The sequence below is a fragment of the Dromiciops gliroides genome, chromosome 2 (assembly GCF_019393635.1).
Source record: "Dromiciops gliroides isolate mDroGli1 chromosome 2, mDroGli1.pri, whole genome shotgun sequence".
In the NCBI taxonomy this organism is placed as follows: Eukaryota; Metazoa; Chordata; class Mammalia; order Microbiotheria; family Microbiotheriidae; genus Dromiciops; species Dromiciops gliroides.
In genome coordinates, this window is record NC_057862.1 from 635,418,352 (window position 1) to 635,436,996 (window position 18,645).

General features: G+C 43.3%; 1 protein-coding gene across 3 annotated transcripts in view; it reads right to left on the bottom strand.

Moving 5' to 3' along the window:
- Window positions 1-17,799, bottom strand: part of TK2 (thymidine kinase 2) — a 63,024-nt gene extending 45,225 nt beyond the window's left edge. For 2 of the 3 annotated variants that reach the window (XR_006354826.1, XR_006354827.1), the window contains exons 1-3: window positions 13,029-13,105; window positions 9,082-9,156; window positions 1,661-1,714 (exon numbers count right to left, since the gene is read on the bottom strand). Coding sequence is in view for 1 of the 3 variants with exons in the window: in XM_043984280.1 (XP_043840215.1) it covers window positions 1,661-1,714; window positions 9,082-9,156; window positions 13,029-13,066; window positions 17,279-17,501 (390 nt within the window). In the remaining 2 variants the exon portion in view is untranslated. Of the gene's footprint in view, window positions 1-1,660; window positions 1,715-9,081; window positions 9,157-13,028; window positions 13,106-17,278 lie in introns of those variants that run through there. The other variant, XM_043984280.1, reaches the window with a different exon arrangement.
- Window positions 17,800-18,645: the final 846 nt, after the last annotated feature.

Consider the following 18,645-nt stretch of genomic DNA (forward strand, 5'->3'; position numbering starts at 1 on the left):
ACATTTTCAGATGAGTAAACTCAGATCAAGTGACTAGCCCAAGGTCACTCAGCTAGTAAACAGGGATGCATTTTTGTCATGGGTTGTGAATTCCTGAGGATCCTTCCAATTCTATGACTCTAAATGAATAGCAATAGCCATCATCTATAATATCCTATGATGGTTCTTGATGATATAAAAAAAAAGGTGGGGAAGGATCTGAAAATGAAAATAACCCTTCTCCAAGTGCATCACACCAAAAAGTCTTGCTTCTAGTCAGTGACTAGCAAATACCTATCTGGGCTGAAAGGAATAAAGAGGGCAAAGAAAGAAAGACTTGCTAAATTCAATTAGGTAGACAATCATTCCTTGGTAATTGCCTGCCAAGCTAAAACTGATACCCATCCAATGGCTTTCTGGTAGTAAGCCCAAGGGAGGGGAGTCTGCTAGTCTCTTTCTAATCCCCAATTTTTCTGCTCCCCATCACCAAGGCAACATGGGCAGGATTGGTTCTGGGTTTCTTGGAAAAATTTCCCTCTACATATGCCCTTTCATAAGCTCCTACTGTCAGAGCCAACCAGAGGATCACAGAATTTCAAAGCCAAAAGAGATCTAAGAATACTAGAACTAGAGGGGACCTGACATAAAATGTCAGATCCACAAGGCATTTTTAAAAGAGAATATTGGAGCTAGAAGGGTCTTAAGAGCTCCCAGGCACATTGGGACACAGAATGTTAGAGCTATGAGGGACTTCAGAGCACAGAATGCTCAAGCCCAAAGAGCTTTTAGAAAATAAAAAGTCATGACCAATGTCATAAAAGGAATTTCTTTTGTTTTCCACTGGGGGAGGAGATGAGGGGAGAAAGAAGATTTTTGTTCCTTGAAGAAAATTTAACTTAATTTTTAAAAAGAACAAATTGTCAAAGCTGAAAGTGATCTCAGAATATAGCATGTCACTGCAGACTCAAACCTCAATGATTATCTGGTCTAGTCTTCTTATCTTACTGGACAATTAGGAAATTTAGGTCCAAAGAGATGACAGGGCTTGCTCAGGGTCAGACAGGAAATGTTAAAATGAGCCTTCTGAAATAAATCTAAGCCTCTGAGTCTTGAACTTCACCTTTTCCAGGCCAGCAATTCCCCTGCAAAATCCATGACTCTCTATTAACAGTTATGGATTTTAACTCACATCATCCCTAAACAAGCAACTAATAACAGCTGCAAAAGTTTTGCAAAGTAATTGGGTTTGGGGTTGGTTTTGTGTTTGTTTTTTTACAAATATCTCATTTTATCCTCACAACAACCCCGGAGGGGAGGTTGGCAATTATAGATGAGGAAACTGAGGCAAAGAAAAGTGAAATGATCTGCCCAGGATCACAACAACTAGTTAAGTATCTGAGAAAGGATTTGAACTCAGGTCTTACTAAACAGGAAACTGTCGTTTTAAAAAAAAAAAGTCTGCAGCTTATTTCACGGAAGTGGCAGGAATGCCACTCCCATCTGCCCTGATATTCCCAAATTAACCAGGGGTAGAATTTTGCCCAGCAGCCTCTGTCTATAATCTACTGTTGATTTCATTCAAATATCCTCGTAGTGTCCCAAGACACAGCCCTGAATGAAGACCATGACTGAGATGCTCCAGCCTTTGCAGGCTGACAGGCTCTCCCCACAGCTCACTCACCAGAGGGTTGTGGCCACGGACATTTCTCCATTTAGAGACGGGCTCTGTCAAAACCTGGAAAACAGAAAGCAGAAATCAAGGATCAGAAGGAAAAAAACATCGCAGTTAGAACTGAAAAGCACCTGGCACAGAGTAGGCGCCTAACATATATTTGTTGACTGATTAAGGCTGATGGGCCTCAGTACATGAAATGTTCAGAGCCAGAACAAGAGTGTTAGAGCTAGCAGGGGCTTTAGGGACCAACCCCTCATTTCAGAAGTGGAAGAAAACTGAGGCCCAGAGAAGGGAAGAGTGGCTGAGTCTAGACTTTGCCTCTTAAGGACACTGTCACACTGAAACAAACTTTGAGTTTTTCCTTAAATTTATCTGGGTTTCCATGTGTTCAGCTTGTCCAGCTATACCACACAGGAGCAGAGATGCTCTTGGGAAGGGTCTCCTGAGTGCCCTGTCCTTGCTAGGCCCTGGTGAAGAAAGATGAAAAGTGGCCTTATGACATTTCCAGCCTAGCAACACAAAGGGGGCTATGAGTATGAAGACCTCCAGCTAACTCCATTTCATTTAACAAGCAGTTAACCAATGCATTTGATACTCAAGGGATTATGTTAAATCCTAGGGATACAAAAATAAAACAGTGCCCACCATCAAGAAGTATATAATTATAAAAAGAAGTCATAACTCCTCCCTTTGGCCAAAGGAAGCAGGGTCCTAGAGGATCCCAAGACCATAGATGCTCCTCTTTTCTCTACCAACCTAAGTCACTCACCTCCTTTAACACTCAACTCAAAATTCACTTCTGTCTTTATTGTTAGCTGACCCTCATTCACCTCAGCATTTAAACTCATCCTATATTGTCTTAAATTTAATGAGGTGAAGCTTTGAAACTTCAATGCATTTCAAGCAAGGGAAGGTTTTCTTTGAGGATTCAATAATCCTTCTAAAGCACCGACTTAAAAAGAGACATCTTGGCTAGTGGTTAGAAAGCTGGTTTTGGAGTCAAGAAGACTAGGTGAGTGACCCCTGGGTAAGGCACTTAGCCCTTGGTATCCCAAGCAACCCTCCAAGTTGAGGGACAGTTGTCAATTCCACTTCAGGTTGCTGAAAGGAAAAGACTCTGGGAAGAAACTGACACGAAAGGAGCTGGTAGTCTCCACTAGGTCCCTATCCCCAGCTGACTACACTAGAGGCTTGGGGGAATTTCCTGAGATGGTATCTGGAACGCCCTCTCTTGTTAGAGCAGAGTTACCTCGCTCCCAATGGGAAAGCTCCTTCACACTGTATTGTCCTGCAGGGATACGGGGCTTATCACCTCTTGACTAGACCACTGTGGTGTCATCCTAATTACTCTCCCTTCCTCCAGTCTCTCCACTCTTCATTCTGTCCCCCATATAGGGGCCAAATTGATGTTACTCCCAAAGCACAAGTCTGAAGATATAATTCCCCTAGCCAAGAAAAAATAACCAACAAGCATTGATTAATGGCTTAATCCATGCCAGGTGTTAGAGACACAAGTATAATGATGACTGAAACAATTCCCTAGTGATAGGAGCTAACATTCTAATGGGGGGGATCTTTATACATATATATGCACGCAGAATAAATTTAAAGAGAATAAATGCAAAAGAGTTATCAAATACAAGATGGGTTGGGAAGGTGGGCACTAGCAGCTGGGAGGCGGGGCAGGAAGGTGCCTTCACATCTAAGGTACCTGAGTCTTCTTAAAAGAAGAGAGGTGCTCTTTGAGGCAGAGGTGAGAATGGAATGTATCTCAGGCCTGTGGGATGGCCAATGCAAAGGCATGGAGAAGGGTGTGTGAGGAATGTAGAGAAGGCCAGTTTGGCTGATCAATGAGTACAGGAAGAGGAATAAGTAATGTCCATCCAACTAGGCTGGAAAGATAAATTTGGGTCAGTTATTGAGAGATTTATATTATGCTATTCTATTAATAACTAATTATTAATTTGTGATCCACCCTTTTCTCCCCATTTCTAGTAAGACCCAACTTCTAAAATGGTCACTCTCTGAAGGGCATGGCTGGGTGATGAGATTACTCCTAGCCCCCAAGGCACATGCTCCCTACCCAACTGGAAAACCTAATTTCTGTTTAGAGTACAAACAGAAACCATTCTGGGGGAGTCTTTGCCTGGGGGAGGAACCCCTGTCCTTGACCCCTACCATTAGAGTTTAGGGCAACCTCCTCATTAAATGTCCACCAACTAGAAGTGAGTTTCATTTGTCAGGGGAGTTCCCTTTCACATTTGGTTTAAGGCATTTCAGAGTGTCCCTTGACATCTTTGATTAGAAAGGGAAACCACTGACCATCAACTTATTGATTATTAGCTAGCCTAATTAAGAAATTGATTATTAATTACCCAGAAACTCTGTCTCTCAGGGGCTATATTCATCACATTAGGAAGGCTAAAGAGAGTTTAAATTTTTCCTTGGGACAACAGGGAAATACATGGAAGTGGGGAGAGGGGGGTAACAGGGCTAGATGTACATTTAAAGAAAATAACTTTGACTGTGTGTAGGAGAGACTGTAGTGGTGAGAAACCTGAGGCAGGGACACCAGTCAGGAGGCTGCTGCAGTAATCTGGGTAAGAGGTGATGAGGTCCTGAACTAAGCTGGTGGCTTTGTGTGTGAGTTGGGATAAGGGATCATAGGTGAAAGATGTCATGGAGGTAGAAACAGAAAGACTTGAAAACTAAACATGTGGTAGGTAAGGGATAGTGAGGGGTCAAGGATAATGGGGAAGCAACAAACCTAGGAAGCTAGAGAGCTAATGGTGCCTTCACTAGAAATAATGAAGTTTGGAAGAAGAGAAGGCTTAAAGGAAAAGATGAGTTCAGTTTAAGAGATGCAGAGTTTAAGGTGTCTCCAGGACATCCAGTTTGAAATGCCTAATAGGCAACGGGTGATGGTTTGAAATGTCCAGTAGGCAAAGCAGCTTGAAATATCCCATAAACAACTGGTGACATGAGACTGAAGCTCAGGGGAGATACATACAATCATACATACGAATATAGATCGGTAGATAACAGATGACAAGTAGATGATAGATAGCTCTATATAGATCGAAATCTTTATCTACATAGAGCTATCTCTTTCTAGACATATATAATGTACCTATACCTACATGTAACAGCTATATCAATCTCTATCTATAGGTAGATATAGTTGGGGTAGCTAGATGACACAGTAGATAGAGTACTGGCCCTGAAGTTGAGAGAACCCAAGTTCAAATCTCACCTCAGATATTTACTAGCTATATGACCCTGGACAAGTTATTTAACCCCAATTTTTTTTTAACTTTTGTTTTGGCTTTGGTTTGGTTTTTGGGTGAGGCAATTGGGGTTAAGTGACTTGCCCAGGGTCACATAGCTAGTAAATGTCAATTCAGGTCTCCTGAATCCAGGGTTGGTGCTTTATCCACTGCGCCACCTAGCTGCCCCAACCCCAACTGTCTTAAACATTCAGGGCCATCTCCAATCATCTTGATGTATATCTGCCACTAGACCCAGATAGCTCTGGAGGAGAGTGAGGTTGGTGACCTTGCACAGTCCTCCCTCACTTAAATCCAATTCAGTGCAAGTCATGACATCCCCCTGATGTCATTGGTCCTCTTTGAGAACAAAGGACAAACAACAACAGATATAGATATAGCTGTGAGTCATATTAACCCCATAGAAGACAGTGAGGTTACGGAGAGGAGAGCAGAGGTACAGAAAAGAGAAAGAGAAGACAAGAGGGCCCAGCTCAGAAGCCAGGGGCACACCCAGACTTAGGGTGCATGATATGGATAGTGAACCACCAAAGAAGAGGGAGAAGGAACACTCAGGTGGAGAAACTAGGAGAGAGTAGTGTCATGGAAACCTAGAGAGAAAAGAATACCCAATAGGCCTGGAGGCTCAACAGTGTCCAATGAAGCTGGTAACAACTAGGGCTGAGAAAATACCATCAAATCTGGCAATTAAGAGATTGCTGGAAACTGGGAAGAGCAGTTTCATTTGTGTGATGAGATCAGACACCAAACCTATCAAGAGTCAAGGAATAAGAGAAAGAAAAGGAAGCAGAGGAAGGGAATAGGGACAGCTTTTTCAAGGGGTAGTAGATATAGTGTTAGGCATTTAAAGACCTTCACAATCTGCCTCTGGCCCACCTTTCCAGTAGTATACCAACAGTGTCATACTCATGTGGCGAATAAAAATGTATGGGGTCGCCCTATAATTGTCCCAAGTGTTAGGGAATTTAGCTGGGATTTATAATATATTTGTTACTTAGAAATTAGAGGCTACTGTACCAGTTTGGGGGCATTAAGCATTTATTAAAGTATATTAAATATTAGTAAAGAGATAGAAGGGGCAGCTAGATGGTGCAGTGGTTAAAGCACCGGCCCTGGATTCAGGAGTACCTGAGTTCAAATCCTGCCTCAGACACTTGATACTTACTAGCTGTGTGACCCTGGGCAAGTCACTTAATCCCCACTGCCTGCAAAAAAACCCAAAAAACAAAAAACAAAAAAACAAAGTAAAGAGATAGAGCACATGTCTCGGAAAGTTAAAAAGCCCTACATATCTAGGATAGAAGGAAAAGAGAGAGCAGTGTGGGAGAAGGAAGAGCGTGCCAAGAGAGGGAGACCCCTCTCCAGGGTTTTTAACCTGCCTCAGGTGGGTCACTCCACCTTGATCCAAGCTAATTGGCAGGTAACATTCAAGTCCATTGCTAGACATGAGTTACAGGTGGTCTTAAATTAGTTAACCTCCTTTAGTTAGTTAGGAAGGTCGATCTACATTTCCTTTGAAATTCTCCTGACTCTCAACTGGCCCAGCAAAACCAGCCAGAGTTCGTGCGCGCTCGTGCGAGCGTGCATGCATGCGTGTGTATTTTGGGGGGGTTCCGAGTCCCCAAAATACCCTATTAATAATTTTCTCACACTCAAATAGAACAAGGGGCCATGACACTGTACATAAGGACCCCTGTGGGCTGCATATTGATTTGGTTTTAAAATGCAATATAATCTATGATTTACTGTATTTTTATTTATTTTGTTAATATTTCCCAATTCCATTTTTTTTTAAAGTGAGGCAATTGGGGTTAAGTGACTTGCCCAGGGTCACACAGCTAGTAAGTGTTAAGTGTCTGAGGCTGGATTTGAACTCAGGTACTCCTGACTCCAGGGCTGGTGCTCTATCCACTGTGCCACCTAGCTGCCCCACCTATTCCATTTTAATCTGGTTCAGGCCCACTCAGGAGTGTTGTGGGCAGCATGTCTGACACTCCTGGCATACATTACTATCCTTCACAGTCTATGGTCTGACCAAGCTGGCCAATTTGCTGAACTGCATAAATGACATTTCATTTCCCTTCTTGGTGCCTCCCCAGTCCTAGAATATAACCCTGCCCTTCTCCCTTCCCCCTAGCTTCCTTCAAGTCTCAGCTCAAGACTGCCCCAATGTGCCAGCACCCTCTCTCTTCCTCCCCCAAATTTACCTTACATTTACTTTGTATGTTATGTATTGACTTACTTGTGAATACATCCCTCTTCCTCCCCCACACCACCCACTCCAATAAGCCCCATGAAGGTTGGAAGAGCTTTTCCTTTGTTCTTGCGTGCTGAACACAAAGCACAATGCCTAGCCCACAGCTGGGACGTGTTCTATGCACTAATACATTTTATAAATTAGAAAACTGAAGCCCAGAGAAGTTAACTTGTTCAAGGTCACAAAATAAGTGGCAAAGTCCTAATTCAAGGGCCTCCCACTATAAATTCGGTGCCCCAGGAGCAGGAGAGAGAGCACTGCGAATGACTAGGCTGCTATTATGCAACCCCTCGGGGATGGAATTCATCTTCAAGTTCTCTTTCCTTTCTGCCTTCCCAATTTTACAGGGCATGACACACACCTGCTGAAATCAGAACCATTGTGAGGCAATGACTATTTATCCCATTAGGCACAGCTCCTTTTAAAGTCACACTCAGGAATGTTTCTGAGAATGGCCCCAGGCTCTGCCATTAATACTTCTCTCCAGAGAACTCAGCCTCAAACAGTGCTCCGGCCTCAGCGCAGGCCTGTTTGGGAGAGAAGGCAGTGAGCAGAATGAGCAGAATTGTAGCAGGCAGCAATCATTAGCAACAAGTTTCCTAGCTCCCTTTCCCTGGGGAGTAATGAACAATAAAGCACTTTTTATTTATCTGGTATCTATCATCAAGGGCTGGAATCCAGCACAAAGTGCTGGTGGTGCCATGGAAAAGGCAGTCAAGAAGCATTTATTAATTATGATATTAATTAATTAATCTATTGACATTCATTTACGGGATGTACGGAGAGGGTCTGAGAAGTCTTCATGGAGGAAGTGACATTGGAGTGGGGCCTTGAAGAAAAGGAGAGACTCCAAAACACGGAGATGGAGGCGGGAGAAGGTACGAACAAAAGCCAAGGGACAGGGGGCAGCTAGGTGGCTCGGTGGATTCAGGAGGACCTGAGTGGCTTAACACTTACTAGCTGTGAGACCCTGGGCAAGTCACTTAACCCCCATTGTCCCAAGGGACAGGTGAGGGTAAGATAAGAATGGGGACAGGGAGAAGAAGAGGTTGACAGAATGCAGAATGTCTGAAGATTCCTATGAGATGATGATGGTGGTTATGATAGAAATAATAAAATCATTCGAAAGACAGAGACCTAGCACAAGAGATGTAGGAACAGGCTGAATCGAATCCCTGTTGTCTGCTATGGGAATGAGGATTATTTCAGTAAGCCTGCAGATGAACTCCTATATTAATGCTTGTACTGGATTACAAAAAGCAATTATTTTATCCATCTATGGAATAGGCCATAGAACAAAAAATGCTTTTTAAAAATAGCAGGAAAGTGACTTATCCCAGGACCATTTCTACCTGAACATGACAAAAATGAGAAAATAACAACCAAATAATAATAAAAATAATAGATAATTTAGCTCAACTAAAATCCTGTTTTCTACAGGAAGCCTTTCCCAAGACCTCTTGAGAATCAAGTCTCTTCCATTTATTATTTCTTACGAATCCCGTATAGTTTGTTTGTACATATGTGTTCATTTGCTGTCCACCCATTAGACAGTAAGCTCCTTGAAGGTAGGGACTATCTTTTGCCTCTTTTTGTATCCCCAGGTCTTGGCACAGTGCCCATCAGGTAGTAGGCCCTTCATAAATGCTGACTGACTGACTAATAACAACAGCAGCAGCAGCTCACATTTATGAGGCTTTAAGGATTGATTTGGAGAAGGTCTATGAAAGACCCTGAGTGTCCAGTAAGCAATGATCATACTTAGATCCTAACTAGACCTCGGACGACCATGATGCTCTCACAACGGCCTCATCCCATGAAGACTCTCTCAGCTTTATCCCATACCTCTTATATAACCCGACACAATACTCCGGAATCAGTACCTCAATGTCCGTTGTTTTAGAAAAGTACTCCAGGCATGTCGTCTTCCCACTTGCGATATTACCTTCGATACAGATCTGATGAAAGATAAGTTGTTATTAGATATTAGGCCCAGAAACACCGGATCAGGATAACCGTGATGGGGCCAGATGGGAAATGGAGAGTCACAGTGTCAACTCTATCTATAATTAACCACTGTAACTTCTGTTCAAGGATTCCTGATTTCCTGAGTGTTGGTGCTCTCTTCATGGAAGCAGACAGAAACCCTTTCACACTTTAGTACATCCCCATGAGCTGATGTGAAAAATTATCCACTTGTGGACAGCACCTTAGCGACAAGGATTCCTGCACGTGGCCAGGCTGGTCCCCAGATGAAAGACATACATAGTCCATCCATGAGCCTTTCTTACGTGGTGGGATGGACTTGAGCTGGGGCAGTGCTGGAATGGCCTTCTTGAACCCAGGGTCAGAATGGGAGGTGAGATTAGAAGAGGGCTTTAGTGAAGCAACAATAACTACCATACAATGAATATGCAGTCATTGGAATGATTAATAAGCAAACAATGCATTTGTTTTCATGGACAAAAATAAGCAAACTGATGCTTGTATTTACACTGATTTTGTTTGCTTGTTTTGAGGGGCAATGGGGGTTAAGTGACTTGCCCAGGGTCACACAGCTAAGTGTCAAGTGTCTGAGGCCGGATTTAAACTCAGGTATTCCTGAATTCAGGGCCAGTGCTTTATCCACTGCGCCACCTAGCTGCCCCCACCCCCAGGACTTTTAAAGCCCTTCATCACCTGGTCTTTTCCAGTCTTTTTTTTTTTTTTAGTGAGGCAATTGGGGTTAAGTGACTTGCCCAGGGTCACACAGCTGGTAAGTGTTAAGTGTCTGAGGCCGGATTTAAACTTAGGTCCTCCTGACTCCAGGGCTGGTGCTCTATCCACTGCGTCACCTAGCTGCCCCATTTTCCAGTCTTCTTACATGGGTTTTCACTGGCTGTCCCCCAAGCCAGGAACACTCTCCCTCCTCACCTCAGTCTGTCTCCTCCTTTCCATCAAGTCCTGGCTAAAAATCTCACCCAGTTCCCCTAAATGATAACTCCTTTAACCCTGATTGTCTCCAAATTAAAATAAATAAGTGACAGACCAGCTAAGTGGCACAGTGAATAGAGCATGGGCCCTAGAGGCAGCAGGATCCTGTGAGAAATAATTCATCTGGATCTCTACTCTAGTCTAATCAGTATTAATCATTCTGCTATGGTTCCATAGAGGTAGTGATTATAAATTCTATATATTAAGCCCCAGAGATATGACTTGCAGATTCTAAGTTCACTTGTTTAATCACAGGAAGCTAACTAGAGGCCCTCCATCCTTGTTTTTCCTTGTCATGGTGACCAAGCCCAGAGTGGAGGAGGTGACTCAATTACACAGAATGGCCTCCAATTTATTTTTGTACCTCCAAACCACTCTTTCTTGTCCAACATGAGCAAGTAACCATCTCATGATCATCTAGCCAGCGGAGACACCCCCTGCTTTTCCCAACCCACGACCCTGCTGACATACCATCTTTGCTTATTTTAGCTTATGTGTCATATGTCAACCAATGGAGCCACTTTAGAATGTCTAGGTAATAGATCTAGTATCAAATCTTATAAAGATAAGGCCCCAGAAGAAGGAGGCATCTCAAAATGTGAAGAAGATGTTAGGGCTAAAATTCTAGCTATACTGTCTAAAGTATCTAATGAGTGGTCACCAATAAATTATAAGCTTTAGCAAGAGTTAGCCTTTTAAGCATTTTTTTTTTTGGTGGGGAAATGGGGGTTAAGTGACTTGCCCAGGGTCACACAGCTAGTAAGTGTCAAGTGTCTGAGGCCAGATTTGAACTCAGGTACTCCTGAATCCAGGGCCAGTGCTTTATCCACTGCGCTACCTAGCTGCCCCCCTTTTAAGCATTTATTAAGGAGAATAAGAATTTGGTAAAGGGAGAGAGAAAGGCCTGATTCATCTATCTATTAAAGGGAGAGAGCATTCCTAGATCCGCTCTCCGACAGAGTCCACACGAAAGAGAGAGTCAGAGCGCCCGACTCCCCCTTCTTCCTCCCACAAGCAAACATCACTTCCTGATGCCAAAGAAAATACGCATAGTCTTGCCCTCAGAGGCCTTCACCTCATGGTGGAACTTTTCTACAGTAAGTCTCCAGCAGGTGGTGCCATTCCAATCATTACAAAGATCTGAGGTCCACTTCATTAGAGGGGACCACAGATCCTTTAATAAAAGGTCATTGGCTCAGAGCTCTGCCTCCATCTCTTTTATTGTAGGGTGGACAATTACACTTCCCACAACCTGAATTCAAATCTTAGCTTCAGACACTTACTAGCTGTGTGGCCCTGGGCAGGTCACTTAACCATGACTACCACCAAATTTAAAAAAAAAAAAAAGAAGATAGTTCCTTACCCTCTGTGATTATCCCCAATTTATCCTATATCCATCTTGCTTGTACTTTGTTATTTGCATGTTGTCTCCTCCTATAGATTGTGGACTCCTAGAGAACCAGGACTGTTTTTGCCTTGCTTTGTATCCCCAGTGCACAACACAGTGTCTGGCATACAGTAGGGGCTTAATAAATGCTTGTTGATTTGACTTGACTCACAAGTCTTAAGGTTTACCAAGTATTTTTTCTTCATAACAACCCTGACAGGTAGAGTGTGTGAAAGTATTATGACCCCCATTTTGTACATAGGGAAACTGAGGCTCAAAAGGGACTAAGTATCCTAGAGAATCATAGATTTAGAGCTAAAAGAGAGCTGATCAACCCCCTCATTTTTCCAGATGAGGCCCAGATAAGGAAAGCGACTTGCCCAAAGTTGAGGTTTGTCAGCAGCAGAACCAGGGCTAGTACCAGGGCCTACTGCTTCCCAATCCCACATTCTTTCTGCCTTCTGAGAAAGAAAAAGGGGAAAAATAACTCTAAGTGCTAAAGTAGCTCTCATATAAAGTGAAGATATGAGGGTACTATTGGTAGTAGTAATAATGACAGCCAGCATCTATGGAGCACTATGAGGTTTGTTTACAAATACCTCATCATTCCCACAACAACTCTGTAACATAGATGCTCTTATTTTGCCCATTTGGCAGACGGGGAAACTGAGCTTAAGGTCAAATTGACTTGACCAGAGCCACCTAGCTAGCTAGCTAGTAAGTTTCATTCTCTTTTTTTTTTTGGTTGTGGGGAGATGATCAAGGTTAAGTGACTTACCAAGGGTCATACAGCTAAGTAAAGTGTTTGAGGCCACATATGAACTCAGGTCTTCCTGACTCCAGGGTTGGTATTCTATCTACTGCACCCCCTAGCTGCCCTGCTAGTAAGCTTCCAAGAAAAGATCTGAACTTTGGACTTCCTAAATCCATGTCTAGCCCTGTTCTAAGTATCTCTGATACAAGGTATCAATTCCACAAGTCCTTCAAAAGTCATTTTCTTGCTTCATCAATTCAGCCTGGAATTTAAACTTAAACGATCTGGCTCCTACTCACATTTCTAAGCCCACTTCCCATGATTATGTTCCAGATAAACTAGCACTTGACAGTTTACCTCTCCTTAGTACAGTCTCCAGCCTGGAATGTGTTCTCTATTCACCTCCACCTTTGAAAATCTCCCTGAGCTTCCTAAGAAAAGCTTGACCCAATTCCTCTCCACCCCCAGGCCCCACTAATGCTCTCCCTCTCCTCAAATTATCTAGGACTTCCTTGTCACAATTTATATTTATTTCCTTCTGTACAATTATAGGGTCTGAGATGACAAAACTTTCTTGTTTGTATGTCTGTATTTCTTCCACACAGTGGGTAATTAATAAATGTGTGTTACACTGAATCACATTCATAAAAATCTCAAGACAAAGTGTAAACAAATATACCCTACAATAGAAGGTGTGCATATAAATAAGTACGTACCATTAACTTTCCGTTCCTTCCATTTTTCTCATATTTATCTAAAAAAGAAAAGGAGTGATCACTAGTGAAATAATAGTAATTTCAAGGAAGCTAGATTTGGCTTTATCCTATTGTATCATGAAGATTGCACAAAATGAGGCAGCTAGGTGGCTCTGTAGATGGAATGCCAGCCTGGAGTCAGGAAGACCTGAATTCAAATCTGACCTAAGAGATGTGTGACCCTGGGCAAGTCACTTTAACCTGTATGCCTCAGTTTCCTCATTTATAAATGAGCTGGAGAAAGAAACAACAAACCCATTCCAATGTCTTTGCCAAGAAAATCCCAAATGGGTTCACAAAGAGTCAGACACGACTGAAATGACTGAACAACAACAACCCAAAGTGATCATGAGATTTGTATGTCAGAAGACCTCAGTTCAAATCCAGGATCCACCACTCAGTGACCCTAATCAAATCACTTAGAACCTCTTGAAGCCACTGCTACGGAAATGTGATAAAAACTCTGGGCTTCAAGTCAAACGAACAGGGACCAGGGGCAGCTAGGTGGTACAGTGGATAAAGCACCAGCCCTGGATTCAGGAGGACCTGAGTTCAAATCTGGCCTCAGACACTTGACACTTACTAGCTGCGCGACCCTGGGCAACTCACTTAACCCTCATTGTCCACCCCCCAAAAAAGAGCAGGGACCAAGTCAGACTATGTGACTATGGGCAAGCCAGTTTCTTATTGGAAAATGAGTATAATATCAGCACCACAGAGTTATTGTCAGGAAAACACTCTCAAGTTGCAAAGATCTACATAAGTAAATATAAACTATCATCATGTATGATTGAAGTATTGAACAGATTTCGAAAGGTAGTGGAAGATAGAAGGGCCTGGTGTGCTATGATGGGGGGGGGGGGATGTCACAGAGAGTTGGACATGATGGAATGATTCAACAACAAATTATGAAAGTAATAATAATAAAATTCACTTCCCTAATCAAAATCTTGAAAAAAACTATGTAAAACTATAGTTGTTTCAGCATGGCCTTGTTGTTTTTGTTGTTGTTCAGTTGTGTTTGACTCTTTATGACCCCATTTGGGGTCTTCTTGGTTTGCCATTTCCTTCTCCAGCTCATTTTACAGGGGAGGAAACTGAGGCAGCATAAAGTGGATTGCCCAAGGTCTCACACCTAGAGACTGAGGCCAACACTCTATCCGCTCCACCACCTAGCTGCCCAGCACAGTCTTAGATATCTGCACTTTATCACTGATACCACAGACCGTGTTCAGCAGCTCAGGAGGAGAGCACCCAAGGAGGTTACTTCCAAGGATGAACTCTCTAGTACATGGAAGGAATAACATGGCAACATTTACTTTTTTTTTTAAGTGAGGCAATTGGGGTTAAGTGACTTGCCCAGGGTCACACAGCTAGTAAGTGTTAAGTGTCTGAGGCTGGATTTGAACTCAGGTCCTCCTGACTCCAGGGTGGGTGCTCTATCCACTGAGCCATCTAGCTGCCCCGCAACATTTACTTTTGAGGCCAAAATTTAAACTTAAACCAATGACTGAAGCAAAAGATGCTTCCAAAGGAAGGCGTACATGACAATAACCCTAAAAGACAACCAAAAGAGAATTCATTGCAACCATCAATCTTGCTCCAGGCATATAAACTGTGAAACACTTACAGTTTTTTAGAAATCATATTGGACTGAGGCCCAGAACCTGGGCTCAAATCTTGGCTCTAAGACTACATACTAGCTGTGTAAGCTTGGGAAAGTCACTTAATCTTCCTCAGTCCCACTTTCTTCATCTGTAAAATGGAATGCCGCTATCAAAGTTCTTTTTACTGGTTGATTTTGCTCAACTGTTTCTTTTTTTTTTTTTTTTTTAGTGAGGCAATTGGGGTTAAGTGACTTGCCCAGGGTCACACAGCTAGTTAAGTATTAAGTGTCTGAGGCCGAATTTGAACTCAGGTACTCCTGACTCCAGGGCCGGTGCTCTATCCACTGCGCCATCTAGCTGCCCCTCAACTGTTTCTTGTAGGCTGCATACTCTTAAGTAACTAGGCTACAAAAACATAAGGCATCCAAAAAAAGCTTTTAAAAATACAAATAAACTAAGGAGTTTTACCACTCAATAAACATTTATTAAGCACTTGCTACGTACAAGGGCCTCTTCTAGTCACTGAAAATACAGAACTAGATATTTCGGCCATGTTATTCTTCCCTTCAAATTAGATATTTCGAAAGTGCTTAGCATAGTGCCTGGCACATAATAAATGTTTATTTCCTTCCCCTTCTCCTTTTCCTACCTTCTCCCCTTTCAATTCATTTCACTAACTGAATTGTTGAATGGCGAGAATAGAGAAAAGCAATCATAGCTTACATTACATAGTGACTGATTTTTACAAAGAGCCTTACATATTTCATATCATTTGATCATTAAAAAACCTCTAAGTAGAAAAACTTATTATTGTTACTGTTACTGTTGTTATCCCCCATTTTACAGATGGGTAAAGGCAGGCTCAGAGGAAAAATAACTCAGCCAAAGTAATACAAGTAGCATATAAAAGAACTGGGACTCAAGCCCAGAATTCACATTCCAAATACTGTACAGTGTTCTTTCCACCACACAGTATTCATTTTAAACTAAGGTGAAAATTTAAGGTAAGAAAGTCCTCTCCAAACTAGTGTCTACAGGGGCAAGCAATATGATATATTCAAAAGGGTGTTGGAACATAGATCAGATAACTGGGGTTCCAGTCCCATCTGTACCACTATGGGAATTCAGGTAAGGTTCAAAAACATTTTATCATCTATAAAATGGGTTTTTTACAATTAGAAGAAAACAGAAGGGGCAGCTAGGTGGTGCAGTGGATAAAGCACCGGCCCTGTATTCAGGAGGACCTAAGTTCAAATCCTGCCTCAGACACTTGACACTTACTAGCTGTGTGACCCTGGACAAGTCACTTAACCCCCATTGCCCCACAAAAAAAAAAAAAGGGAAGAAGAATAAGAAAACAGAAACACAAACAGAAGAATGCATCCATCATGTTCGATAGAGTCTTTCTTCAGGGAAGGGTATGGGCAAGAATTGAACAGGATAAGAAGGCACTGAGGGACTGTCACATGCACTAGAAAGGTGCACTCACACCAACGGATCGACTGTAGTCTAAGTAACTTGGCCTAGATACAACAGGAAATGGATCCTGTGATGTTCAAATCCAGTCTCAGACACTTACTGTGTGACTCTGAGAAACTAACTTCACCTCTGTTTGCCTCAGTTTCTTCAACTGTAAAGTAAGGATTATAACCACACCTACCTCACAGGACTGTTGTAAGGATCAAATGAGATAATCTGTAAATTTAGCACACTGCCCAGGGAAACAGCAGAAGCTATATAAATACATAGTTCCTTCCTCCTACTTATTATCTCCATAACCACAGACAAATCACAGAACTTCTGAGTCTCAGTTTTACCATCAATTAAAAACCCTAGAAATTTGGATTACACAGTCCCTAAAGGTCCTCCCAACATTCTACACCAAAAATAATAATGACCAACATTTACACAGCGCTTTAAGATTAGGAAAGCACTTTCTAAATGTTCTTTCTTTCGATCTTCACAACCCTGTGACGTAGGTTTTACAAATAAGTTTTAAGCTGGTGTCTGAGAGAATTTGAACTCTCCTCTTCCATTCTAGGCCTGCTTTCAGTTCTGACACTCTTATGTTCTCTGGTTCTATGGTGTAACGATGCATGTCCGAACGTTTCTTATAAATAACCATTCTATATTCTGACAATCTGTGTTCTCAAGTCCCTTCTACCTGCGTGCGACCCTCTCTGGTCTAAGGGCCCTTTGAGTTCTAACGATGCATGTTCTAAAGTTTCTTACAGCTCTAACATTCTACATTCTAGTCGTCTCTTCTCACTCCCACCTGTTCTAAGGGCCCTTCCCTTACAATCTACATTTCAAGGCTCCTTACAGCTCTAACAGTCTATGTTCTAACACTATTTCAAGTCCCTTCTACCTTTGACACTCTATGGTCCAAGGGCCCCTCCAGCTCAAACAAGCCGCGTTTGCAGGTTCCTTGCAGCTCTAACGTCTCTTTTTATCTCTCGGCAGTTCTAAGGGCCTTGCAGCTCTAACGGTCTACGTTCTAACCATCGGCGTTCTAAGGGCCCTTTCCAGCTCCGAATCTAGAAGGCCCAGAGAGCCGCAGGGGAAAGGGGGATTACAAAGAGGGAAAACAAACAAGGGGGTTACCCGTGGGCCAACCAGAGGGCGGAGCGGGCTGCAGCTGCCCCTCGGAGCCCGAAGCCATTGTCAGCCCTGGGGGGCGGAGGTGCAGCTCACGCACCAGCGGGGCCAGGGGGCGGAGTCTCCCGCGGCCTGGTGCAGGTGCTAGCCCGGGCCCGCGGGGATGCAGCCCCGCCCCGGGGCTGAGGGGCTTCAGCAGCAGCCGGACCCACGCGCGCACGGGCACCATGGAGCCCGGGCTGGGCGCGCCGGCCAATTGCGCACAGGCTTCGGCGCTTCCGCAAGAGTCTCCTGACGCCGGCTCGGCTTCCTGCGGGGGGGCGGGCTGCGGATGCAGCCGAGGCCCGAACCCTGGAACGTCAGTGGCGGGCGGGAGCCGTGGGGGGCCGGCCGTAGCTCTGGTGGCCGTCCGAGGGGCGGGCTCTTAAGGCCGCACCCCCCTATTTCACCTGCTGGAGGAGAAGCAAGCCCAGGCTTGCCCGTGGCCGAGAACTCCGTGGCCTTTTCCACCTAAAAGCCCCAAAGAGGCTGGTTAAGAAATTCAGGAAGAAAAGCAGAAGGCGGGGCCTCGCCCTGCTACCTACTGCCCACGTTCCGCACGTCTCTGGCTTCATCCTTCAGGGGTGGACCAGATCCGGGATTCTTAAGCGTAGGTGTGTCATGGACCCCTTTGACAGTCTGGTGAAGATTATTGACGCCTTTTGAGGCGATTAATAAATGCTTATTGGCTATGAAGGATAATGTTTTTAAATGCATGACATAAAAGGAGAACGAAGTCAACATTTATTAAGTGCTTACTGTATGAGCCGGTCACTGTGCTAAAACAGTCCCTGCCCAAAGTTCTAATGGAGGGTAGAGTAAGGGGGGAGAGAATGAGGAACTATAATAAAATGCACTTATCAAAATATATTTTTTACAAACACCCAAATTCACAGACCAGTCTGTGATCTCTGGTTCTTTGATGCTAAGTGACTAGACCCAAGAGCTGTTTCCAGTGACAGAGCTAGCATTGGAACCCAAGCCTTCTGACTCAAAATAAACCAATCTGATGATATTAGTAAAACTAGTCATTTCTAAAAATTTTCAGAATAGAAAACTTCCACGAATTTATATGGTCATTTAATCAATCTATAAGCAAGTGCTTGATGTATGCAAAGTTCTGGGGTACTCACTGGGAATCCAAAAGTTTAGATAAAACAGTCCCATTTTCCTAAGAGCTCTTTTTGTACCAAAGAACTGGAAACAAAGGGAGGACCCACCAATTGGATAATGAACGGCTGAACAAACTTGTGAGATATGAATGTAATGGAATATTGTTGCATAAGAAATGAGGAAATGGACAGTTTCAGAGAATTATGGGAAATAAGAAGTGA